The 25,634-nt window shown below is 39.8% G+C and overlaps 2 protein-coding genes and 1 long non-coding RNA gene across 10 annotated transcripts; 2 read left to right on the plus strand and 1 right to left on the minus strand.

Annotated features, from left to right (window-relative positions):
• Positions 1-265: 265 nt before the first annotated feature.
• LOC111251063 (uncharacterized) lies at positions 266-1,218 on the minus strand. Its single transcript, XR_002673611.2, has 3 exons — positions 1,087-1,218; positions 684-809; positions 266-401 (listed from the first exon to the last, which is right to left on the minus strand). It is a non-coding gene; the product is annotated as an uncharacterized LOC111251063 (long non-coding RNA).
• Positions 270-19,837, plus strand: LOC111251062 (DNA damage-regulated autophagy modulator protein 2-like). 8 transcript variants are annotated; one of them, XR_015328739.1, is made up of 9 exons: positions 2,039-2,169; positions 2,408-2,541; positions 2,644-2,730; positions 4,913-5,134; positions 8,623-8,730; positions 14,432-14,676; positions 16,685-16,836; positions 18,666-18,869; positions 18,995-19,134. XR_015328739.1 is itself a non-coding variant. In XM_086990517.1 (9 exons), exons 4-9 carry the CDS (start codon positions 5,022-5,024, stop codon positions 19,192-19,194), a joined length of 1,026 nt encoding a protein of 341 aa, XP_086846643.1. In that variant the 5' UTR covers positions 2,049-2,169; positions 2,408-2,541; positions 2,644-2,730; positions 4,913-5,021; the 3' UTR covers positions 19,195-19,837. The 8 variants fall into 8 exon arrangements, 7 of the variants coding, with proteins under 7 accessions (XP_086846644.1, XP_086846643.1, XP_086846646.1 ...); XM_086990517.1 differs by having other exon boundaries at positions 2,049-2,169; positions 16,685-16,840; positions 18,995-19,837; XM_086990520.1 differs by having other exon boundaries at positions 2,055-2,169; positions 14,435-14,676; positions 16,685-16,840; positions 18,995-19,837.
• A 1,570-nt stretch (positions 19,838-21,407) lies between these two features.
• LOC111251176 (cAMP-dependent protein kinase catalytic subunit alpha-like) lies at positions 21,408-24,082 on the plus strand. Its single transcript, XM_022807529.2, has one exon. The coding sequence runs from the start codon at positions 21,480-21,482 to the stop codon at positions 22,296-22,298; it is 819 nt and encodes a 272-aa protein (XP_022663264.2). The 5' UTR covers positions 21,408-21,479; the 3' UTR covers positions 22,299-24,082.
• Positions 24,083-25,634: the final 1,552 nt, after the last annotated feature.

Below are 25,634 nucleotides of genomic sequence, written 5' to 3' on the forward strand. Positions count from 1 at the left end.
CAAAGTACAATTTCTTCTTGAACTTAGAAGAAGCAAGAGATGTCGATGACCGAATATCTCTTCACAGCTCTTCATCCAGTTCGTGCTGTGGGGTGCATACCTTGCCATGCGCGCGAACGATAGGGGGAGACCTGTCTGGTAGAGGGGGCGACCGAGTGGCTGGCGTTTCCTGTTGGTTCTATTCGTTGACGATTAGGCTGCCATCCCAGTTACCTTTGACGTTGTTCGATGCGCACGACCAGGGCCGTAGCCGACGACGTAGCTTTGCTCGTGACATCGAACACAGCCTCTGATTGTGGCAATTGTAGGAAACAAGGAAGCCGCCTTATGCCGTGTATAGTACATGTGAGTGTACATGAAGCAGCAAATAATATGGATAATAAAATTCCATAAACGATTGACTGAAACAGGTGAGTTGAATCAGTGAGATTTATTACACTAAATATTAGAAAATACGCTGAGAAATATAAGAAAGCTACAAGCCAAAGATCAGTAAATGTCGATCTTTGATGCTTGTGACGGCACGAGTACGTACTCGCTAGGGAGATCACTCATAGATGATGATAATAATAATAATAAACCAAAATGGCCATGCTAATCACCGTATTTGCGCATCGTATCGTAAATATTGACTCGTTGTTGTTCTCACTATGTAAAAACCGTCGTTGACTTATTCTTTTTACCCGGCAGATCCAGTGCGAAGAGGACTCGGGACGATTATATAAGCTTCCGCACCGGCGAACTCACACTTAGGCAGTTCTGTTAGCCTTTGCCGTGCCTCACACATGATAAAAGTTTCTTTCCAGCAACTTGGAATGACGTTTACGTAAAAAAAAAATTTTTTTCGTAAAAAAAAATTCAGTGGAACTAGATACCTCGTTCACAATTGCCCATAGTTAACAACTTGTGATCTTTCACAGTAGCAAGATATACTTTCCAATGAAGAAGGATCGGTCAAAGACAGAATGTTCGTACCCATTTTGTTAACAAACGTCGTTAATTATACCATACGCCTGATTTTTGAAATAGAAAGAAACTTATTTGTAATCGCAAACAATATGTCACAATTTAAATTATCTATCTCACATCTAGCAGTTCCGTTTTGCCATCCTGAACACCTCTACCCGAAATCTTATCCTTCTTAGACAGATGTTGAGTACGAAGTAGGCCGCGAATTATAGAAATGGACCAGCATAGATAAAATTCGTTTTCACTATGCTATTGGCTAACGCCAAACATTCTTCAAAGTTGATTTTCTGGAGAAGTAAGAAGATCAAGCAATCGTTGATACATACAATAGAATTACGTGTGTTTCAATTATTAGTTTAGTCTATTGGTAACTTGCAATGATGTTCGGGGAAGACAAGTCGAAAATGGTCATCCCCTGCCTCCTTTGATACTATAATTTTATGGCCCGACAATACGTTATTAGACATATAATAGCGATACCATTATTTAGGTCGTTTTTCACGATGACGCACATTTTTCTATCATCGAATAGTATTAGGTCCTGTGATTTCGTTTTTCGAGCCTTTACGCGCTACAAATCAAGAGCCTGTAAAAGTCCCTATTATTTGCACTAATCTCCTCCGAAATGTTTTGACGCACCTAGAACGCTAAAAAATGCGTATATCTTCAACATTCAATATACAACACAACGCGACAATGCTCGCTATTATTTTCGAAATCTTCTTTTTTCTTTGCGCAAACCTAGTTTTTTTTTTTTTTTTTTTTTTTTTTTATAGTCTGTAATAATAAAACGTGAGTCAAAATATTGTTTTTTGTGTGACCTTAGAAAAAACCTGTTTCTTTAAAAGGTAAGTTCCACGCCCATGTCTCTAAGTCTAACCCAACGTTACACAGACAAGAGAGAATCAGAGTGAAAAGAGCTTCTCGCACAGATGCTTGAGAGTAATAGTAATTTAAAAAATGCATGTACAATACTTTGACCGAACGTTTTTCTTGTAATATAATAAGATTTCTCTGAACCTGCAGTCTTTGAACTATGTCAGCGCTTAAAATTACATAATCTGGAAAACAGAGGGGCACCCGCTACCCACGACACCGAGCGGGCCAAAGTGTTTCGAGTATGAGCTAGACGTTCGGGTAATTTCGGCAGCGCAATCGTTCACAAATCTATCAAAGAGAAATAGGCCACGTTTACTTAAGGTAAAAGATTTTGTATCACCCTGTGAACAGAATGTACGGATGATTTTTAAACGTTACGTTTTTCATCGTATTTTTTAGTTCCGCCATTAAGCCTATTTTACGTCTCAATCATAAGCGACACATAGATTAGCTGAAGATATATACGTATACATATAAATCCTAGATTTCTCATAGTTAAGATGTGACACCATTGTAAGCCACGTTTTTGTTTATACGTCTGTGCTTGCCTGTTTGCTAGTGAAACAAGCCAAAGAAGCTTCTCTTCTATAAAAGTCGGATCAGACTCTTGTCACAAGTACAGCCGCAGTGCGTCAAGACTATCAATTAGCTAACAAGACGTCTGAGAGTTTGCGAGCAAACGGAGAAGATACAGTAAGAAAACTTTCGAATTATTCATGCCAATAGATACAGATTGCTCATACACCGATTTTCATCTGTATGTGTAAAAAGTAACTTTTTTTTATATGTTAACAGTGATCTAAACAGGGATTGTACTCGAGCATGGGCTACGTTTGCCTACATCAGACGATAGGGGATAAACAAAGACAGTCACTGGTGCAAGTAAGAACTTTGATTTCTGACGTTGCTTTCAGCATACTGGTAAATTATTATCGTTTCGGATATCGGATTCTGACACTTATCGAAGAAAATTTCAGGTTGTGAAGATGTATCTTCCTTTGAGCTTTACGTCTGACGCGGTTTACTGTGCGAAATACCTAACCTGCAGTTATTTTCATTAGATTGAATCGGTTTATATTTATATTTATTATAGAGTTATTTAACATCCGAAAGAAGATCATCTTGATGATTTCAGAACCTGCACTGCGCCAATTGATTCGATAATTCTTATATGAGCTATATGACGTACATTCAGGATGAACTATTATACCTATCAATAGATAGACTCAATGAACAACGGTGATGCATTAGTTGATGTACAACGTTGCTCGCCCACTGACAATGTTCGCCTTTATCGAAAGACTCAATACACTTATCTACCTGGTGGTCCTTTCCGCAAGCTAGAGGACAAGTCAGATTGCAGGTCGGTCATTTTTCGGAAACGGCCGAAATTCTCCCCGTTAGTAAATTGGCCAACAGGTAATAACATGTGGCATGAGAATATTTTAACATAGAGCCTTACCAATGCAACCGGCAATGTTTTCTTAACAATCTGGTTATACTGAACTGCCAAATAAGTTCAAGGCTCTTGAGTGAGTCGATCTTCTACCCAGTTGGTGGTTTACGGGTAGCCAGCCGTTAGAATGCTTCTTATTCGCTCCGCAAGCTTGCTACGACCGTTTGTCCCGAATCGTTTTGGCATTCGTATGACAGGTGTCAACAAACATTTCTCATATATTTTTATTCGGCTTTTATTAATAGAATAGGCGTTAGGTTTCGCCTCAAGTTCAAAAACAATTTCTAGAACTATTTTTGAGGAAGAATAATTGCTTTACGTGTATATTTTTCTTTCGAAGCTGTCACCGAACGCGGTACGAATATCTCGCGATGCTTCGGCGACCTCGGATAGAGGCAAAAATGTCAAAAACACAAGGTCTTGTAACGTTAAGTAAATACCTGAAATTGATTTTGACCAAAAAAGATCATAGTAATCCGTTAGCAACAAGTGACCAATTCGCGAGATACTTACGAGGCAACTTAATACAATACATCATCACAGATCACTCAGCTATAGCGAAATAGGTACGATTATTGAGATATAAGGAAATACGATCGTCTCTCATAAATTTCTATCGAAGAAATTTATTCGGTCTGAGAATATTTCACTACTACTAGGAAAAATACAATTCCTATTTTCCAGGTTCACATCTTTAAGTATTCACGTATGACAATGTAAAGGTTAGGCAACTTTTGTCAGTCTGTAGATCTTAGCTTACCTAACAAATCTGGTATCTGGCCACTTGCTTTAATATTAATATGGTTTTTAAAACGGCCCTCATATGACACCAGCAATATCTGCTCCCTTGTGCTTTTGCTCCAACAGATCGCTATGTACTCAAACTATCTACGAAACGCCTTGCTCTAAACATTGGTTTGCTAATAATGTTTAGGAAGCTTTAATGTCCTCCCAAGATAAAAATATGAGGATCACTTTAAGATCAAAGAACTGGTCGAATGATCGTCGAAGTATGAAAAAAACTTCCTTGTTTTTTCTGTATAAATGAAAATTGACGGACAACGATAGTAAGGTACCGATACGATAAGGCTCCAATGTCGCTGCGACGCTACTTAAAATTGGTCCTCCCTATACCCGACCTAACGCCTAAACTTATATTTGCCTGTTATCTTCTATTTGTATGCATTTACCGAAACCAGTTTACTGTCATCGGAACACTACATCCTTTGTTAGGGAAAATCGTAAGGAGAAGTTTGTTGTGTCCGAGCACGACTGCATCATGAGATCAAGAAAGTTACGTGCTTTGGTTTTTCCATCGCGAATTGTATAATCCCCTTTGCCTGTGCCGAGCGGAAGTTTAGCTATCGCAAAGTTAATTAGAGTTGCGTCTGCTGCCGTAGGGCAACTTCCTAGTCTTGTTCGCTCAAGGACTCTAATGGACGTGTGTAGTGCTGCATCGTAACAGGCAGCCTAGGCTGACGCGATAGAAATCCAATGGATAGTGATTGTTTTATAAGCATGAAGATAAGGTTGCTAATACGACCCCACGAGTGATCCGACAACACGCAATGGGTAATAGAGAATATGTGTTTCTACTTTTTTACGCAGACGATCAACATCGAAATCGACCCCTGCAAAAGTCCAGTTACTCCGGCTCCGATAACTTAAGTCCCTTCACAACGAACCATTTCAGTAGACGCTGTTAGCCTGGGCCTGTATGGAGAGTTATTGCGCACGAGAGCAACCCGTAAAAAAGATGACGCCCAAACAAGATGATGATGATGATGACTGCATACGTTTTCGGGGTTCACCGGAACCAAACAACAACAGGTTTGTACTGGGATTTTTCAGAGCGAAATATCGCCAGAGCACCGCTAATAGACGCTTGTTCTTGACTACATACTGTTGTCATATAGCAATTGCAAAGGTATGTCAAAATGTATTTAGAGCTCGAGAACCGAACGCCAGCCGCCTTTTTCAGAACAAGAAATTGACTATTGAAAGATAGAACATTTCGTAGTGTATCTTGGTGTGTAATAAGGGAAATGAAATTTAAAAAAAACAAACAAACAGAAGACTTGCCTGCATCGCAACATATTATCATTATATTCCAAAAAAAAACTGCTAAGCAAAGCATCAACTTAACTTGGCATTGCTTTAAACTTACCTCGTATTGTGGTAGTGTGATCGTAGTAACTAGAATGCTATAGCATTTAGGTGTGCTTCTGTGCTGTTTTGATCAGATAGTATGTGTACACATGTATATTTATATAGTAGTAAATGTGCTAAATCAATTTTAGCCAGATCTAGATTTGAAAGAAAATATTTGATTTTATTGTTATAAATAAAGGCACAACTGCTGCCAAGGCCCATAACGAATCTATGCGGTTCAAGGTCAAGGTCAAGGTGCGTCATCAGAAGGAACAACTTAAAAATGATTTTGGTGTGACAGATGCTTCTCGTACAGGTTAATCATCTACGGAAAAATTTGCTAGACTTACACCCCTAAAATTTTAAACCACTTGAAGAAAAGCAAAAGAATTTACTTAACCATATTTCTGCGAAAATTCAATAAAATTAATTTCTGCTTAGCAGTTGGTCACGCCTGACGAAAAATGGATGACAAATTAACGACAACATTACATCAAGCTATGGAAAAAAGTCAATCAACCTACCGAACATAAAGGCGTAGTCTTCGACCATAATAATGCTAGACCACATATATTTTTAGGTACTCGGCAATTTAGGTATGAGACCTGGTGCTATAAAATGATTATCTCCCTCGGTCCCTGCAGCGCTCCTTTAATGTTGTTATTTAGTTCCATTGTTAACAAACCACAGAAATCCTACAGTGATAGAATTATGCTGTCCCTAGAGAAAACACAAGGGGCCATAAATAGAAATGGCGAATATTCGGTTTAGTAATATTATTTTGAAACGCAAAAAATGTTTGCTTTGATTTTCACTTAAAAGTGGTTAGCACCTTTTTCGGGTACAGTACCTCTGTTTGTTCTTCTCAAAGACAGTCTGTCTGGTGATGCTCGTTACAAGGGGCAGCCCGGAAATTGTTAAGTTTCGGTGTTAGGTACAGGTACACGGTAAATGACTTTCCTTTTATCTTTTGACACCTTTCGTTAGAAACTAGAATGCTTTATCTATGTCAAATCTACACTCGTAAGCTTGTACTGCCCACATGGAACTGGAACAGAGAAAATACAGAGTTGGGTTTCTTTTAAAATTCATAAAATTCCAAGTAGCAGTTTGAAATCTGGCAATATCTTTCCAATGTTAAACGAAGTCCAACCACCACAAATCCGCCTTGTAGACCTTTTCAGATAGTAACTGCATTGGTGTTGTTAATGCTCAATAAACCTCTCGACTTTCTGGCTTTTATTCGGCCATACTATGTACTTAACGATGTACTCCCGTTGAATACGCGCCTTGCTTGAAATGGAGGCATCTATTTGACAACATCTACACTCATCATTAAAGAGAAAAATCGAAAGAGAAAATTACAGCAAAAATTTACATAAAATACAGGATTCCTTACAAAGCCCGAAACTAGCAAGTTGTCTTCTGGCAGACAAAACTTATTATATATGTTGCACACGGACCATTTCGATATTACCCGATAAACGTCAAAAAGAATGAACTTAAGGTCAACGGTATCGTTTATGAAAGGCATTAAACGTTCGGTGATTTAGCATTTGTTTCTTGGCGGTGCGGATCGAATCTACCGCGCTGTCGAGAAACTTCGTAAACGCTGGACGAAGAACAGCTAGTTACCTGTGGATCATTTTTGAAAGCGGAAGTTTAAAGACAGGTGATTTTTAAGCAACGATTTAAACAAGTTACTGATGCTTTTAAGCACAAAAGGGTATGGGCAATGAGCTCTACGCCGGCTTAGTACAAGATGGCTCGAGGCGTATACTATGCAAATCGTCATTGAAACTTAATTGTAATGAAGCGCTATAATGGAACAATGAAAATAAAGGAGAAAATGGATTTCTTGCAAACGAAATCCAGGACTTCCGTAAGCCCGTGTGGTGCATTCTAGCACCACCAAGAGATTCGCCTGGCTGCCATAAACAGGCCACTAGCCTTTCTGTGCCGCCTACCACGGAAAAATCAAGCGACGCGATAGCGACAAACAGTATAGAAAGTACTTCGGTGGCAGGATCAAAGTGATTTGGGCGTAGGCTGATACTCATACGTGCAGTGCATATCAGAGGTATTTGTTATTGTCCGAAAAAGGAATGGAAGGTGAATGATTTCAGGTCCCTGAAAAGTCCAACGTAAGCGTGACGCGGCTTCATTTTCACACATCAGTTGAGGCTTAGATTAAGGAAAATGAGTAAATTGAGTATTGACTTTAATTTTTATGTTCATATCATAGATTCAAGTCAATGTGGCGTTGATCGGACAAAGGGCGATAGCTGCCGTAGCCTATCCTGCCAGCGATTTTCTTAAACAAGCCATCAGGAATGAGATTCGGCACGGTAATACCATCCACAAGCACACATCTTCCTAAGGAGCTCTCTGAGCACTAGCTGTGATGCGTGAACAATCAAGACGAGCACATCTAACATATTAAAGTACCATTTCTCTACCTTTAAAAATTACTTAAGGGTTTCTATCTGACAGATAGAGATTTACCTTTTATCGCCACTTTCGACAGCACTCTACAGAAATATATATCGAAAACAGCATTTGTTTTTCTAAGTGTTGTTGCTCCTGTCATGACAGACAGTGTGCACCTCTTCGAGTGCGTTGTTGTGCTAATCATAAACATGCATCTATCTTTCGTTGGAAAATGGCTACCATGGCATATAGGTACCTTGCCGTTCCGTGGGTCTGTTGGAGAAAACCCAGATAAGCCCAGCAAAACCCACCCCGGCTATACCTTTTAGTGAAGGCAAGTCTTGCATGCTGCACCCAGGAGGTATCTTCAGATATAGTACCACGTATGATTCCAAAGTGCCATTCTTAGGGCTGCTCTATGTATTGCCGGATAATTTTAGTATAGAAAAAGCGTGTGTCGATTGACCGTCTAATTTAGATTTTTGATCGAAATGTCAGTCAAACCATATAATAAACACAGGGACTTTTTTTTTATTATATATATATATATATATATATATATATATTATTGATAGTTCCCTAGTATATTACCTGTAGATTATCAATGGATCCACAATGATATTTGCTTAATTGATGCCCCTGTTTTTCCCCATGTCAGTACGTTTAGATGGCATTTTTCGTTAATTTTATGATAATTTCGTTAGCTAATATATTATAAATCTCTTCTTGTGGTATAGGAGTTCTCGACAAACCGACGGAAGTTCAAAGGGTGGCACCAAACCTGGGTCGTTATCATGTTCAGCAGAGACTTTGCCTGCGATTCACTTCACACGTCCCATCAACTCGTAAGTGTACTTATACAACGCATTTTAATATCAATTTTTTAAGTATCTTATGGTCGTTTAGCCTAAATGAATGTATCCAATTTTGACCTATACGAGAATTAAAGTAGAATTTTTCCTTAAGGCTTGTTGTGAAGCTTATTAGTATTGCTAGAATTGACTCCTTTCTCCCTCCTGGCGTTAATATGTCTGCTTTTGCAATTTGACTAAAGCCACCTATCCCATACACGATCAGCATTTAAGCGTAATACGGATAGGTACGCTCGGCTATAAGTTATAACGACTGGTGCCCTTCAGCACTTTTGCTAAGCAGTGGGGCGCGTCTTCGATCAACGAGTATCCGTCTGACGTCGGCCGGCAGCCGACTCGATCCGTGCACGTCTGCTGTACACGGGCTTAAAACTGAGTCGAAGCGTTGGGCGTTACTGACTCGTAAGTCGAAGCGCGTACATGAGCGAAGGTTAGGTAGAGCCGATTGACGAATTCATCTCGTATTCACAACGCGGCAGACTGCAGACAACTTTTGTTGCCAAGAAGACGTCTCATTAAATCTTATCATTCGTGTACATTGTAGGTAAACGAATTCGTCTAGGGGCGCCACTTGAACCTGATGCGGTTGAGCTGAACAACTCTTTTTCAAGGACTAATTTCCAGTGACTGGAAAAGGTCTATAAATGCAAGAATAGACATTTTAACTTAAATAATCCTGTAAGGGATGTAATTTGGCATAAAAATCAACCCGAAAATAAATCAGTACATGACTGCGTTTCGCACATAAATCGATGATCATTCCAAAGGATTGGAGAAGATGTGAAGAGCACGTTTGGCTTGCTGCCTCCTTCAAATAATCCTATCCAAAACCTCTGCCACGCTAAGGACAATAGCCCTTCCTGCCCACCTAATGTAGCTATACAGCAGATCCTGTTATTCAAACGAAAGGAACATTCCGAGTGTACCTTGTCCATGTTTTGAACGTACGAGCAATACGATATGAAACATGTACAATTCAGATAAGGCTCCCCACGGATAGAAAGACAAAGATTGTTTTCGTAAAGCAATCTTGCCTATTGAAGTAACTCTGTTTTTAGCCCTTAACGAGAGCGCAATAGTGCGTTACTTAAACGAAATAATTAAAATGAGTACTATTTATGATGAAAATATGAAAGCGTTAATGGTTCTCCACCGGGTGAATGGTGAGAAGGTCGATTCAGACCGTACGAACGAAATGCGCTGCATCAGACAGACAAACAGAGCGAAGCTTAGTCAAATAATCGGGAATCAGCTTCACTGAATTGCCACTGGAACATCTGAGCGATTTTGAATTTTTTTAAAAAAAATCATTAACACTAATCTAAGACCACATGAAAAACTCTACAGCGCGTGTTGCATCTTAATTTTTCCAGCATTACGAAACACATTAAAGAGACGAATGCCCCCTAAAGATAATAACGATTCACTAACTTGTGGCAAGACTAACTTTTTCGTTGTTCATTGGAAAGTTAAACATAAATGGCAACACTTTCCATTATGATTTCAGTAATCGCGTTATCAAGGGAATTTTGCTATGCTACCCATAGAATTTCGTCGTTGAAAGCAGGGTTACGATACAGTTCGCCACATCTGCATAAGTCTAGCTAGTATATGCCTTCGGAAACACTTCAAGATGAAGGCATAGCGACGCCCTCAGCTATATCACCGTCGTCCGCGTACTTGAATGTGATAAATTTTATGTGCATAGCACAAGTCTCTCTCTCTCTCTCTTTTTGATCGCTCTTGAAGACTCTGCATGCCTGTCACAGATAAATCATTGTTTCTCGGCAGTCATCAATTCAACCACGAGCCTTTGTCGCTGTCATGCAGCATATTGTACTGATACTACTAGAGTCATTCCTCATCGGTACTAAATGCAATACCCGATGTCTTCGCAAAGCAGATATAGAAACACTACCATGTATACATGTTTAAAACCTTAAACGTGCGAATCCACACGCTATTTCGCTTTTCGTGAAGCGGACTACAGGATAACTATTCCAGCTGGCAATCTGCAGCCATTCTCGATATGGCTCGTCTGCTGTAGCTGATCTGTTAGCTGACGGTTAACGTTGGTCTTATTAGTAAGCGCATGACGTCTCGACGCGATGCCGTCTACAGGAGCGGAGTGATTTTACCCTCTCTGCGCGAACGACTATCGCCACCGCTTACGAAAAATTCTGACGCTCTTCCTTATATATTTCGCACAGATGCCACAGTGTCCCTCACTTGGTCCTTTGAGTTTGCGAAGGCGTGTCCAACACGACAGGCACGGCCCTTTCTTGTGTCGATCACCTAGAGGAAAAAAACTTTTCATTTGTCCTTTGCTTCGTGCAATATCTCGCATCTGCCGTTGATCGATGCTGATATTAGTTATATCAAATTATATATGACGGACAGTGCTCGAGTGATTGGCTTACACGAGTTGTTTTGCTAAAGCTACGTTCCGGTATACGAACAGATTACGGAGTGCTCTGCTGATAATTCCTAATCTGTTACGACTAGCGTATTTTAATGGATTTAGTGGAATTGGAATCAGAAATGTTCCATCGCTACTCAATGTGCTGATCATTAAACAGTGATCGTATATAAAGGGAGACAGAGAAAAACCTACTTTTTAACCCATGACGTTGTATCCTTACTGCTAGAGAAGCTAAGGCGGAACATATCGGATTGAACCAAATGGTTTGGGTAAATACAGCTGCTAGGGACGTTACGATCGACCTTAGGTAAGTTTGAAATGGTTCTCTTTTTCGACGAAATCTTAAAGTGTACGCGTGGATCTATTCTATATTTTGTCAAAAAAATAGGTACAATAAGGCTTTTTTGTAGCCCCAACTTGAAAATATGACAGCCTATATTATTTTGACTATATAGCGTACCGAAAAAAAGAATCTGTTATTAATAACCCGCCCTTTCCCAGCAGTATAGCTAGCTACCTTAAAGCCAATGTGGCGCTCCGCTTTCTGGCTGAAATTTTATTTTCAACTCACCCATTTGTGGCAGTCTCGAAACCGTATGTTGAGTAAGGAGGAGCCGAGCGCGATTATAGAGCTTAAATGATTTTGGTCAAGTAACAAATTCTGTCTGCGGACTGAGCAGAGGCCATACGAAACTAACCGACTAGGTCTGAAGCTGACCTTGATTAGAGCCTTTAAGGTTCCTCCTTGTCCATGGTCCATGTCATTTTGGACACGAATGACAATTCAGATAACAGTTCCATTTTGTATGTCAATTACTAATGATCTTAACAATAAATTCACAAGCAACTGTTGCTTTAGAATGCCTCGAAAGAAGCGTGTAATAGGGAAAAGCCGAGCATTTTTTAAAACGATTATTTGCACGAACATTTTTGTGCTTTAGTAAAAACGTAGATGTTCCTATGACATATCGTATCCTTTTTAGTTCCTTAAGTAGATAAGAAAATATGTGACCGCCGGCAAAGTACGAACATTTTCTCAATTACTGAAGCTTGTAGATTCACACAATATATATGCTGACAAAGACCATATAGGAGCAAACAAAACATGAATGGGTGGTAACGTGTATTTATCGGTCATCAATGTTCTGGGCTGATACATATTTCACTATTCTGAACCGGTTTCGAACGTGTCCTACATTCGTACGATAGATGCGTTGCAAATCCTCGTAGTTTAGGCCTAATCTGCTTACGTATTGTGAGATAGTTTGTTGTCATGTGAACACATAACATTTGCGACAAACATATTCTGTCTATGAATCGTGTTTATGCCAATTGCATTGACGCCAATATGACCCTATCGTTGTCGTCTCTATCAGCTCCCTAGCCCTAGTTAGCCGCCAGCTAGTATTTGCTTTCGCCCAAAATGTTTTTTGAACAAACGTTCGTATGAGGGAGTCAAATATTTGCTACTCTATGAAGGTCATCGCTAGGTTTTTATTCATTGATGAACACGAAAGCGGATCGTTACCGATCGAAGGTTGAGGAATCAATGTGCTCAATCAACCACTGATTGCCTTCCGCTTAAAAGAGATTTTCCTGTGTTGCCATAACGTCGATGATAATGGTCATCGCTCGCTGCGATGCCCTCACAGAGTTAATTTATAGCTGGCTTTTGAAAGAGATGTTTGCAGGGAAAGAATTTGCGCTTTTGAGACAAACAGAAAACTAGTTACCTGAAAGTGTTACGCAAAAAGAGTCGATCTATATATATATATATACCTCGATATAAAAATCGAGATTCTTGCTAGAAAGCTGTTCCCATAGTGATTCACCATCTGGAATCCTTAAATAATTCCAGAAGAATCAACGGCGGAGGCCAAAGATGTACGAGAAGATATCCGCATCGTATATCTCTATTGTACTCGCAAATCGAGGCCAGTGTCTATTATTCATTATTTTTTTTTGTTCTCTCCATATACAGCATCGTAATGGACTATGAGAAATTGCTCCCAGATAATTTATAATGTTGTTGTTATTATTATGTAGTACGCCAGAAAGTACAATTTATTATCTTATTGTCTCCTTTTGTGTGTGCTAGCCTTCGCTGGCTTCAGAGCACGTGAACTTCAGTAGAAGCAAAATTGATACGGAAATGACGTAATGCGTCTAATGGAAGGTGTTGTCTTCAATTTTCACACGATGGATTAGCATAATTCCATACTCTCGTATTTCCCATAAAGCTTGCTTCAGGCAAAAAAAACCAAATATGCTATGTAAGATCACTTCCTAACTCAAAATGTTTCCGTTATTTCTACTGCAATCAACCAAAGGTGAGGAAATCCTCAATGTGCTAAATCAGCTAATATCAGAAGTTCTTCGTACTTGAACAATTATCCGTACGATTAGTAGAACCACTTCTGAAATAAACGTATACTGTTATTGAACTGTTATTGCTACAGCAACTCAGTTTGCAAGCTCCTGTATATTTACACCAATTCAATAGAACAAACATTTCTACTCTGAAATTTGAAGTAATGGCTGGGTCTAAGGACCTACGATTGTAATATAATAGGCCTACAATTAGGTGCATGAGGCTTTTGTTGAGAGCTATTGCGGTCTACAATTAGACGCAACATTGGCAGGCGATATCGTGTATGATTTTCTTTCCAAGTTCTACCTAGAGTAGTGTTGGAACTTTAACTTAAGGTAATAACAGGACGTAGTAATCAAGACGTAAAGACGCTGGCTAAGTGTTGATGTTCCATAAACTGACCACACACTGAGGCTAGAGTTCAAACGCTACTTTGAACGATGATCACTTTAGACTAAAGCCTCATCATCTATAAGGAAAACGCAACCCCTTGCTAAAGAATAAAATTATTTAGACATTTTTGCTAGAAAATACTTATACGGCATTAATAGCGTATCGGATACGCGGGAACTTATTTCTACGATGTAGCGCTGCTCGCCTTTTTGAGTTGCGTATAGTCACGTGACTGTTTCAATATCCCGTTGCTAAAAACGTATGAAGCCTTTGGATAAATGGTATTAAAGAAAAGTTCTTCAAGAGCTTTTGCTGACCTTTTTAATACTGGCTGTTCTTTATTCGTGCAATACAGTTTAGACACGAAGCGTTACGGGAATAAGGGTAGGGGAGAATCAGGGCCACTTTAAAGTAAGCAAATCGAACTATTACACATGGACTACAGGTGGCTCCCTAATCAAATTAGCGAACACTTTCAACATTCACAGCAGCCGTAGTCAGACACGTGATTCTGATTCGGAGGATGCAAACACGCGCTTCGTCATTCTCCAAAACCTTCATTATCTGCCCCTGTTGGGAATGATGATTGCGTTTCTATCGATTTTCACATCGTATGGACTCGCAGTGCATCAAGGCGATGTCCCAGCTTGGCTGCCCTATATATCCGACGCAGGCGGTGACCCACCTCAGAGTTCCATCTTCTCCATGGGCATGAATCTCGTCGGACTCATGTGTAAGTAGCTTAACTAGCAAAGTCTTATTAGTCCTTCATTTGATCATTGCACACAGAAACAAATTAAATCTAGTGCGGGATCAGTGTTAAAAATGCGCCTGAAAAATAAGCAAAGGAAGCTAGATTTCGAAAATAATTTTACGCTTTATTGATGCTACTGTGTAACTTTAATTCTAGAGGTTAAAGAGAAAAGAAAAACTCGTTCTTTTTTTTTATGTATACTTGCAATTCACTTAACATCTCCTTAAATTTCACCAAATTTACACGAGTTGCTTAAATGAGTGCTAGGCAGTCAAACACTTAGATATATTCATATAACCTGCTGCAGGTCAAATCATCCATGTGGCAATAAGTGCCATCCCCAGAATCTTAGAAGCATAAGCTGCTGTGCTGGAACTAATCCAATTTCGAGTGATTGCCTGGGCACAAATTTGCCCCAGTTAGTGCATAGTCCACCAAACTTGCTGCCTTCCTGTTGAGATAATGTAAATCTTCGTCTTGTCCAGCCGTCTGTCGTAATAGACGGCTGGACAAAGGGTGTATTTGCGACACGATTTGTGTTTATCTTTTCGTTCAACTAGATAGGCTTCATTGCACATTCTTAGCATGTTTGAAGTATCGTATCTACAATTTCCTGAAGCAACGTGGTCATTTCATCTTATCGTATCTATCGAGTTTATCTGTTTTCGCTTCTCATCGCCTATCTTGTGACCGCCTCCGCTGCATTCGATTAAGGTTATAGTCAAACTTCAACGATACATCGTACATCGGAAGGGTTTATGGCAAAACTCAGGATTTCCCCGCGGGCTACGACTATTTAGAAGTTCGACTACTGGCACTATAGTTAAGCACTTAGAACTATAGTTCTTAGCAAAGTAGTGCATGATGATTTATTGAATTAAGCAAAATCGAACCAGAAATTCAACAGTTCAAAGTTTCTCCAAGTGTTGTTATTATTGCTACAATATTGTAGTACATTATAAGGTCAGAAGGCAAACTCGCATTCATATGCGTTGCAAGTCTCTTAGTACGGGGCCCAAAGTTCTGTCCATCTACTCTAATTTTATTCAAGGCTCATTCACTTATGGAGCTTTCAAGTGTGACAAACGACCTCACGCGTATCTATTGATATTTACCCAGACACTAATGACCCGCGAATTGCAATCCGTCACAACAAGTTGTTCAGAGATCACTTGAGCCCAGGCGGCACCATCTGTTCCCTACTGTAGAAGTGGGGATCCAAGTTACAGAAATTGACCACGAGTACAGATCGAGGCGTATAGCTACGAATTCAAGCTAATCTCTGCTGTTGAAAAAATAGGATGATTAAATAATACATTTGTTGTGCAGATTCTTTAATCACGAAGAATTTCGCGGCTAGGCACAGGCGTTTTTCCGTTGGTAGTCGATCCGAAGTTTTTGCCAATAGTCACAGAAACATACGGACCGACGTACGCATTCGCTTATACGAGCCTGAATCTGACCTTTGATGCTTTGGTGGCAAATAATGAGGTGATGACGACATGTGAATCATTGACAATTAAGGAAAGCCGTGATTTACCACGTGATCTCACAATGGCGCTAAATGCACTTGGTTAAAATTAAAGGTGTTTAGTCTGTATAGTATATATATATATATATATATATATTTACAAAAAAGCTTATATATTAGTTAATATCTATAATAATATATTTATTATATAAATACATATATATTTACAAAATTTAATATTAGCATTAATAATTAAAGGTTGCATATCATGTTCTAACGGAGGTGCTTGAAACGATGTCTCTTACGTTCGATGAGCTATGCCCGTTACTCAACTGTTGTTTTCAGTCTATCGTATGCCAAATATTTTGCGACTAGTCTATGCTTTTGGATTTGGTCCATTTTGCTCTGTGTGCTATCTTTTGGGCGGGTTTCATAATTCTGTAGCCCTGCTACACGGTTCGGCCGTGCTGCTTCCTCCATTCACACACCTCACCTTGCATACCATTCTGACCCAAGCGTTTGCAGTCTGTTTAGGTATCTACCTGTACTATCTCATCGTCGAGGCACAAAACTCCAAAGGCTCCAAGATCATTTCGCGGCTTGGAAAGCTCTTAGTAATATCGGGCTTCTACATGTGCATCGGACTCTTTGGTGTTGCCACTAATCCGGTAGGTAAGTTAATTGAACCTCTACGTTTCAAGTTTTATGCAGAAGTTCATTGAACCTAGATCTTTTATGGTTGCTTTGCGCAGTTTAATGCTGTTGGGATAGCTGTAAATTGGATCTAATTCTTACATTGTTAGGTATCATCAGCTTCAATCATCTACGAAGAGTTGATTTGGAAAGACTTTTCGCACACAGTATCAAATAGATTCAAATCAGCTTGACCAAACAGTTTCAATTTTCAAGTTTACGAGATGCGTAGCGCTAAAGCGAAACATCTGCGATAGGTTTTTGTCTTAGGGAAGCGGCATACCGCACGTGCCAACAAAGACAACGGCAAACTATTTCAAACTGCCAACAAATGATGTAGCATGTAAAACTGGCATGCCATGTCTCAGCGATCGGAGGCGTGATAGTTTGCTCTGATCGGATTTCAGCCAGGCCAGCATCCGTGTTTCGGGCCAGCATCTCGTACTGTGTACGACCGGCCCGTCGTATCTCATCATCTGATACGACTATTGTCATATCATCTTAAGTGGTGGTGTTTAGGTGAGCTTGAGCGATGTAAGTGTTTTTCCGTGATTTTGTATGTTTGTGCACGTAGAGTGTCCCAATAAGAAAATGAACAGATATTGCTGCGGAACAGAAAACGCCAGGGCTCGTAGATTGCTTCGTTAAAAGAAATGTACAAAACATGAAACTGCTGAAATGTTTTATTTTGCTTAACATGCAGTCGCCAGCGTTGCTAGGAAGCTGGAGAAAACCTCCCGCTGTCGTTGCCTAAAATCGGAAACAAGAATCAAAAAAGCTACAGTACAAAGCACAGAAAGATAGATCATTCATCCTATATAATACCCTTCAAAGCAGATTAAAAGACTGCGGACTCTAAAATTACGCTTCGTCGTCAACTTAAAGAGCCTAAGTTCAAGAGCGGTAGACTAGGCCAAGAAGCTTCGGTTGAGTGCTCAAATGTAATAAGCTTGCCCTGATTGAGTAAACCAAATAGAAAGTTACACCGTTGAGAGCGTCTGTTTCTCGGACAGTTTCTGTTTTGAAATTAGGAAAAACGCTGGTCGTACCGTTAGGTGTGTTGGCAAACTCTATTTCGAAAAGTGCACCGTGCCGAAAATCAAACATCTATCAATGGCAGAGGCACTGGGATGATATATTTCACATAAGGAATACTAGAGCAGCAGAAACAGCATAAAAGGTAATTGTCATAGTACTCGGAGTATCCCTAGGCTATTCGTTGCCGATGACGTTTAGGTGCTGCGGTGGCCTGCTAATTCAACAGATCTCGAGAATCCTTAACTGGTGGGTTGGACAGGAAATAAATGTTCCAGTACGATTAAGTTCTAGCTGAGAGCACGGAAAACAGCATCAGAGGCGCGCCTCAAGGAGTGGTGACGACAGCTATCGCCGCAAAAGCGATGCTATAAAATGTTGACGCGTGTATTAGTTCACCAGCAATTTGAAAATGCTTACCAGTTTCTATGTCAGCGTGTAAAGGACCATTGTCAAATGCTGCCTGAATAGGTAAAAAACCGTCCATAGATATTTCGCTTTAATGCTGCAAAATTGGTTTTACTAGTTTAAACTATTTGATTGAGTTTACTTGAGCCTATTCTGTTCATCCAAGATATTACTTTTGAACCTATTTATTGCTTTTTATTTCTAGAACAAAACTGCGCAGTATCTTACGTTCAGGGCTTTTGATCGTATTTCAAATTATATAATCACATCTGGGTTCAACCAATCTCCTCAAGCTCATGACATCGATACAATATAATTAAAATAAACTTGCATCTATCTTTTCGCAAAAACCACAATCTAGGCCATCTACGACGAGACGGCGATTGGACCTGGGTTGTCCTCGTACCACATTTGGTCGGGGCAGCAGTCTTCTTCGGTTCCGGCATTGGGATGATGATCATAATCACTTATATCACCTTTCTCATCGAAAGGCCTAATTATATGAATAAAATGTTCATTTCTAGGGTAGTAATTCTATTAGGAAGCCTTCTCAGCGGCCTTCTAGGTAAGTTAAACGGTGTAAATTTGCATTTACTTCTGTAATTCCAATTTCCATGCGGCTGTTCTTTTAAGCTACAATTCATCACTTAAATAGATTCTTATATTGAAATACCCATTATACTTTTGCAGTTATTATTAGACTGCCTTCAATGGATGACATTGAGAAGCTCAAACCTTCACCTGATCATGGCCGAATCTATCCTGAGGGAATGACATGGAGCACTTTTGGCGAATGGTTAATCGTCCTCATGCTTATATGCTTCGTGGTGACTTTCATCCCTGTATTCGCTAGAACGAAAATAACTTTGGTGATCGATCACAAAAAATGAATAGCAATCCATTAATTGATGCACTCGGTTATATGTAGGAATCACCCATTTATTCACGTTGCAGCGCCCGTCGTTTGACTACCACATTCTCATCGTTGGTAGGAGCCCCGCTCGAGACGCTTTCAGCGATACGGCCTATGGAGACAGTCCCAACCCACTAAAACCCCCAGTTTTGAACTAAACCTCTACTCGCCTCTCCTAACACATGCCAATAGGTGTTGGGTCCCCGGGCAGCGAGGCATTTACCCGCCTAAATAGTATCTATCCAAAAAAGCAGATACAACATTTTTTCGAGTACGCGCTCAGACACATACACCGTATTCGACAGAGCTCCTTTCATCATTTGTTTTACCAAAACGTTCAACGAAAATACATCTCTGTTTCAATTCGAAGCGTACAGTTCCGTAGCAGAGCTAAACCGAGATCTTTGGCTTACCTATCTATGTTCAAATACAGGTTGGCTATGTTTTTCATCGTGGTTTCATTGAAGGTGTACAAGGAAAATAATGGACTTTGCAAAGCAAAGTTACTCTTCCGCGGGTTACGGACATCGACCAGACCATGCGTTATATTGCTGGTTCACCCCCTCACTCAAGTATTTAATTAAAGCATGTCATTTAAATAAAATCGATGAACATTTAAATTATAGTTTATATTCTTTGATGTGGTTGTGCCAGATTGATAGTGCCGCTAAACCATTTATCGTAAAATTCTGAATCCCGAGAACATACAGTATGACAATTATACATACACAGGACTCACTCGTTTTTTCAGCAACCGATAGTACATGTTCAAACAATCTACGAATAAATAAAAATAGGCTCATGTGTGAGAGAGAGAGCCGTTTTTTAAAAGATAACAAAGACAGAGCTAGATTTTAAGTAACTTAAGAAAATTGGCCATTGAAAAGACTTCTTCACATTACATATTGAAGTTGCATCACAAAATAAATTTACTTTTGTAAAGCATGGGCAAAGGCTATAGATCGCGCCATCTTTTAGCAACTGAATCTTCCGTTCCACGAATCCCAGCTGTGAAGCATCATATCCATTTCAATGAACAAGCTGTAAACAAGTAGGCAGCATCTAGGCTGATCAAATCTCATGATCAAATGATGAAGCTCGATCACGAGCGGTCGCCCTATGAAGATCGTGGGAGCTCATCATTTGTTCTACACTAATGAGAAAAACAGCTAAAAGCAGCTAGCTAAGTGGCGTATTCAATTCCTTAGCAACATGATTGATTTCACGTAAGCGCGCTGGACAAACATAAAATATGTTACTGAAAAATCGCAATCTTTGACCGCCCGATCCATCTTTTCATTACAGATGATCGTTCTCATCGATTGTCTTAGGCATACTCACTCCAAAAATACGTCCAAAACAACAAGTCGCCTCTTCGCAAAAAAATATGTTTTGCTCTTCAGTGCTATATTCAAGACTATTCAGCGAAGTGGGTCATAGTCCTTGCATCTACTGCCTTTAGACGTTTTCATAAGGCGAATCGCTTTAGATGCCTTTTTTGATGACGAATATACACGATCCAGCATTTATTGGCTACTCGTGGCCTTCTACTGTAGCCTGTACACCTACTTTTTTCACTTGCGCGGAACGTATGCAGGCTCTTGCTGTGCACCTGCACAGAATTAACAATAATTAGCAGGACGACGTGGAGTTGGACAGGTTCACAAATTAACTGATAAACTTTCTCATGAAAACAACGTAGTGTAAATATCAGAATCGAACGTAATATAGATTTACACTATAAAAACATGCATCAGATACTATACTACGCTCCGTATTGAACATATTTTCAAAGGCATATATTGTTTATGAGATGTATCTCCGGCATGTGTTACTACAATACGTGAGTTTAAATGAAGGAAGTGTTTAAAAATATTCGCTCCGGGATAGAATACTTTGATCAGATTTCTTGTTGCATGCATTTTGCTCATAGATCCCAATAGACCAGCAAGTCGATTGTTCGGCTACAACAACGATCATGTCGAAGCTCTGCGATCGGTTTAAAAAAAACTTCAATGCGAAATATCTAAAGATCCTAGACGTGATTCGGTGATTGCGTTGGAAGCAATTTTGACCCCGAAGATTGAGGAGCTACGAAAGAGACTGAAGCGTTCGTTATGCCCGACCGCTGACATCGACGATTTCGTCCTTCTTGACCATCTATCTCACGGCTCTTTCGGAACAGTAAGTAAGGTGAAACATAAAAAGACGCAAATAGTTTATGCATTGAAAGCTCAAAAAAAAAAGTATATTCTACCTTCAATGGCGGAGACGGAAATGAAGCTCCAATATGCCAGCAATTTCGAATTCATCGTTAAACTTGTATTCGGATTCTTTCAAGACGACGAAAACGTCTATTCCGTTATGGAATTTGTACCCGGTGGAGACTTTTTCGATTTGCTTGATAGTGGGACGTACATTGGAGAGCACGGTGGCGCCATCTTTACGGCGCAGGTCGTTCTTGCGTTCGAATACCTCCACTCCGCCAATATTATCTTCCGAGACTTTAAGCCGGAGAACGTTATGATCAATAATGACGGCTACATAAAACTAACAGATTTCGGCCTTGCGAAACAACTCGAAAAAGGCTGTCGTACTTATTCGCTTTGTGGGACAGCCGTTTATATGGCTCCGGAGTACTTTCTAAGTAAAGGATACAAAACGAGTGTGGATTGGTGGGCTTTGGGCGTATTTACCTATGCGCTTTTCTGTCGCCAGATGCCGTTCGTAGCCAGCTCGGAGAATGGGTTACTCAAAAAGATCATGGAGTGCGATTGTTATCTACCCAACGATGGTAGCCTTAGCCAAAGAGCCGTGAGCTTTATTGAAGATCTACTACAAAAGAAGCCAGAACGCAGATTAGGAATCACCAGGGAAGGGGTGAAGACGGTAAAAAACCACGAATTCTTTTATAATATTCTTTGGGATTGTTTGTACAATAAGCGGTACCAGCCTCCAGTATCAATCGTCCTCTCCAATCGTGAATCGAAACGGCTCCGCCAATCAAATCTATTTAAGACGAACACCTGCATTTGTTCAAAAGCGATTCGAAAATCAACGAAAAATGTAGTGGATGATTAAATGCTAAACGCTTTTCATGATCGAATTTAAGGAGTAGGCTATTCTCAAAGAATAAATAATCGTTATTTTTTTAAATGAAGGCATTATTTAATTGATATGTGCTCTGTCTGCGCTCGTGATCTAGGATAAGTGGAGCGGGCATACACTAAGTCAGTGGCCGATATCTCGAACCCATTAGTAGTAGTTACATGTATGCATTTACACACCATTGATATAATCATCATGTTACAGTCACGTTGTAATTATCTTTTAGTATTATTATACTTTATTATATTAACGAGTCGCGTCGCCAGCTTGATATTCCTTACCACACACAAAACTAAATTCATGATCGTTGGTTCAATGATCTCCATGGCCATTATCGTTGTGCAGTCGCCGGACGAACTCCCACATTCTCTGTGCATCCGTGCATTTGGCTACCCCTTCTGCTGTAGAGACGTTTTGATAGACTCGAAGAGGCTTAATATGCATTAAAACTAATGGTTTAGTGACTCCATCCGCCCTCCTATCTCAGTCCAATGGCGTACAACTAAGTGTTGAAAGCATTCCTGCTCTATGCAGTGCCTTCCGATGCAGCGCAGCGCGCTCTGGGCATCTTGTCACTCCACACTGACTTTTGGAGCATCCAAAATGATGTAAACAATCTTTGATCTCTGACATCGAAGGCAAAATTTTAAAAAGGCTTAAATAAAATTTAGAAAAACATTAAGTAATATCTCTAACCTCAAAAAAAGAATAAATGCAAAGTGAAGTTCAGTTCAACATGGTGCAGCGGTCTGAATTCTAGGACATGCCACCACTGAAAAATCAACGTGCATCCAAAAACAGTTTTCTTAAAATGAATTTTAAAAAAAAGTCAGGTAAGAATATCTAGTATTGTTGGAAAACTTAATACTGGCAAGCTTCAATAACATGTTGTTCTGTGTACCCCACCAAAGGTAGAATTTATCTGCGTCATAAGCCCGTCCATAGCTTCAAGACTCATACTTTTTTGTAAGATGGTAAGCAATTAAAATTGATCATAGCGGCCGCATAAGTCAACATCGAAACACCTCTAGATTCAGTTATCGGTTCTTCCATTCATCTGCTTTGTGAAGTATAATCTGCTGTAAATCTTCGCGAGTGATGTATGTAAGACCACCGATTATGCACATCATAATTCCTATGGCATGTAAATCCTGCAAACGCCGCCAATGTGTGCTTCTGAACATGGCGAAAAGAGTACTGGAACTATAACTGATCTTGTTGTTTATCTCAATGAGATGAGACTCTTAATCCATCACTTGATTCAGTGACTTACTGATGTACAACGCTCTGCACTTAATAGGACTTCACCTTTTGTTCTACCAGGCTATGAAAGTGAATCTTCAAAGGACGGTAGGACAGCAGGCTCACTCGACAGTTCAGGCGCATAAGTATTATGCTATTATTTCCGTATTGAAGACACTTACGTAAGCTACTCTTGCAATTGAAAGCTTTGTTTACAAAGCGCCGTTGCTGCCATTGCTCTTTTATGCACATTCGATATGGGGAAATTGTTGTATGGAAATATCTTGCAGGCCTCGAATCATTCAGAGTTAAGTTCTGAAGGCATAGTCGGCAGGAGCCGCATCTGTGAATGATCTTTTAGCTCAAACAGAGAACAGTCTTCGCCAACGTGCTTTCTAGATATCAGAAGGTACGGTTTCGTCAGGAGGCTTCCTTGACATCTATCGCCGGCTTCAGGCGCTCTATCGCGCTATCACGTTCAGAAGCCGCTTCGTTGTTAATAAATCTAGTGCTTGCACACGCTCTTAGTGCTACTACCCCTATTAGTCGACGATACCTTCCTCGCCAAATTCGGTTTTTCAACTTATTGAAAAAATTCATAAGCTTCTAAACAAGTTCTCAAGTATGTAAATTGAATACGAGTTGAATAATTATGCAGCAAGAAATATTACAATCCTCGATGTAACTAATAATCGTAACGGTCTCATAGTACCACAAGGAATAGATTCTTATAAAAGAAGGATTCAGCGAATGCACCAAACTCGAAAAGGGATGCGATAAAATAAACGGAGTTTTTTCCGTAGCTATAATCAAACCCTTATACCCAGACCTTACCTGATGAATAAACTTACCTTAAGTCGATCTTGACCAGTGAAGCGTTTTTCAGTCAAGGCGCAAGATTGCTATTTAGCATTGTGGTTCATCTGAAAAACAAAACGGCTAAAACAGAGAAATATCCGCGCCCACTAAAAAAATGTTGATGTTCCCATCTATGGTTTTAGAAATGCGAATGACTTAAAAAAGTACGAAAACTGACCCGAAGTTAGGAATATACCGGAACCGAATGAATGGGTAAATAAGAACCGCAGGACCACAAAAGCATATATAACCCGAATTCCATATGACGAAGACACTGCTCTCCATCAGGCAAAGGAACTCAATAAACACTTATTTCATAGAAACCGGTGCAGAACTACGACTTTTTTCTTTGTTTTAGTTTAAGAATGATAAAACTGACATATGCCAAAGGTTTTTCGGTATTTAACCCCATATATATTAACCTGGAGGAAAGGATGAGTTTTAGAAGATAGAGCTTCCCGGTGTGCAAGCCTTTTATAAAGAGGTCCCACAGGTGCCTACTAAATGAAGTCAGTAAAAAAACACTCTCTATTAAACTCTTTATTAGTTTTTTATTAAAGAAACATGACTGACGATTTACGTATCCGACTACGTAGTGTTGCCCTGCTCCGGTAAAATAGCAGTTGGTTTGAACACAAAACCACTCGACCCAACTGTCCGTGACAGCTGTAGGCCTCCTTTACGCATACGTGTCAGATGCACTCACAAATACCTGAAAGTTAATATTACCTTTGTGCGACCTTTTTCTCACAATTTCCGTGAACATATTCCTCACGAGGCGTATATCGCTAGCAGCGGGAAAGCACCGCAGTTAGCGCAGAGTACTTCATCAAAATGTTTTTTCATTTGTGGAACCTCTCGCATAGGTAAGATTACATTCTATTTCACATATTCTTGCCTTGTAGCCAAATTCGTCGTAGGGACAGAAGAGACAACTGTTGCACGTGATCTGACCTTCAAACGCTCGTCTGCAGCTGTCATTTCAGCGACGGAGTCGTGGAAAAGTCTAGTCTAATTCTCTTTAAGGGTTTTGTGCATTTTTCCTATATAATTCCTATACCCATATAATACTTATACATAATATACTCATATAATTTCTTCTTAGCCTTTATCCTCCTTGGCAGAACCATAGTTTTCTCGCAGGACTTATTTCAACCGTTGCCCTTCCGAGATATTCCAAGAAGTTTCCTTCAGAAAACTATTACCTTC

This window comes from Varroa destructor, unplaced genomic scaffold, assembly GCF_002443255.2.
Source record: "Varroa destructor unplaced genomic scaffold, Vdes_3.0 BEIS01000005.1, whole genome shotgun sequence".
Taxonomy (NCBI): domain Eukaryota; kingdom Metazoa; phylum Arthropoda; class Arachnida; order Mesostigmata; family Varroidae; genus Varroa; species Varroa destructor.

Excerpts from the sequence above, each read along its gene's own strand:
- LOC111251062 (XM_086990518.1), top strand. The coding sequence starts at position 5,022 with ATGGAGAGTTATTGCGCACGAGAGCAACCCGTAAAAAAGATGACGCCC. Across the intron at positions 8,731-14,431 it reads TTCACACGTCCCATCAACTC|CAGCCGTAGTCAGACACGTG; the intron begins GTAAGTGTACTT and ends CAACATTCACAG. Across the intron at positions 16,841-18,665 it reads TGTTGCCACTAATCCGGTAG|GCCATCTACGACGAGACGGC; the intron begins GTAAGTTAATTG and ends ACCACAATCTAG.
- LOC111251176 (XM_022807529.2), top strand. The coding sequence starts at position 21,480 with ATGGCGGAGACGGAAATGAAGCTCCAATATGCCAGCAATTTCGAATTC.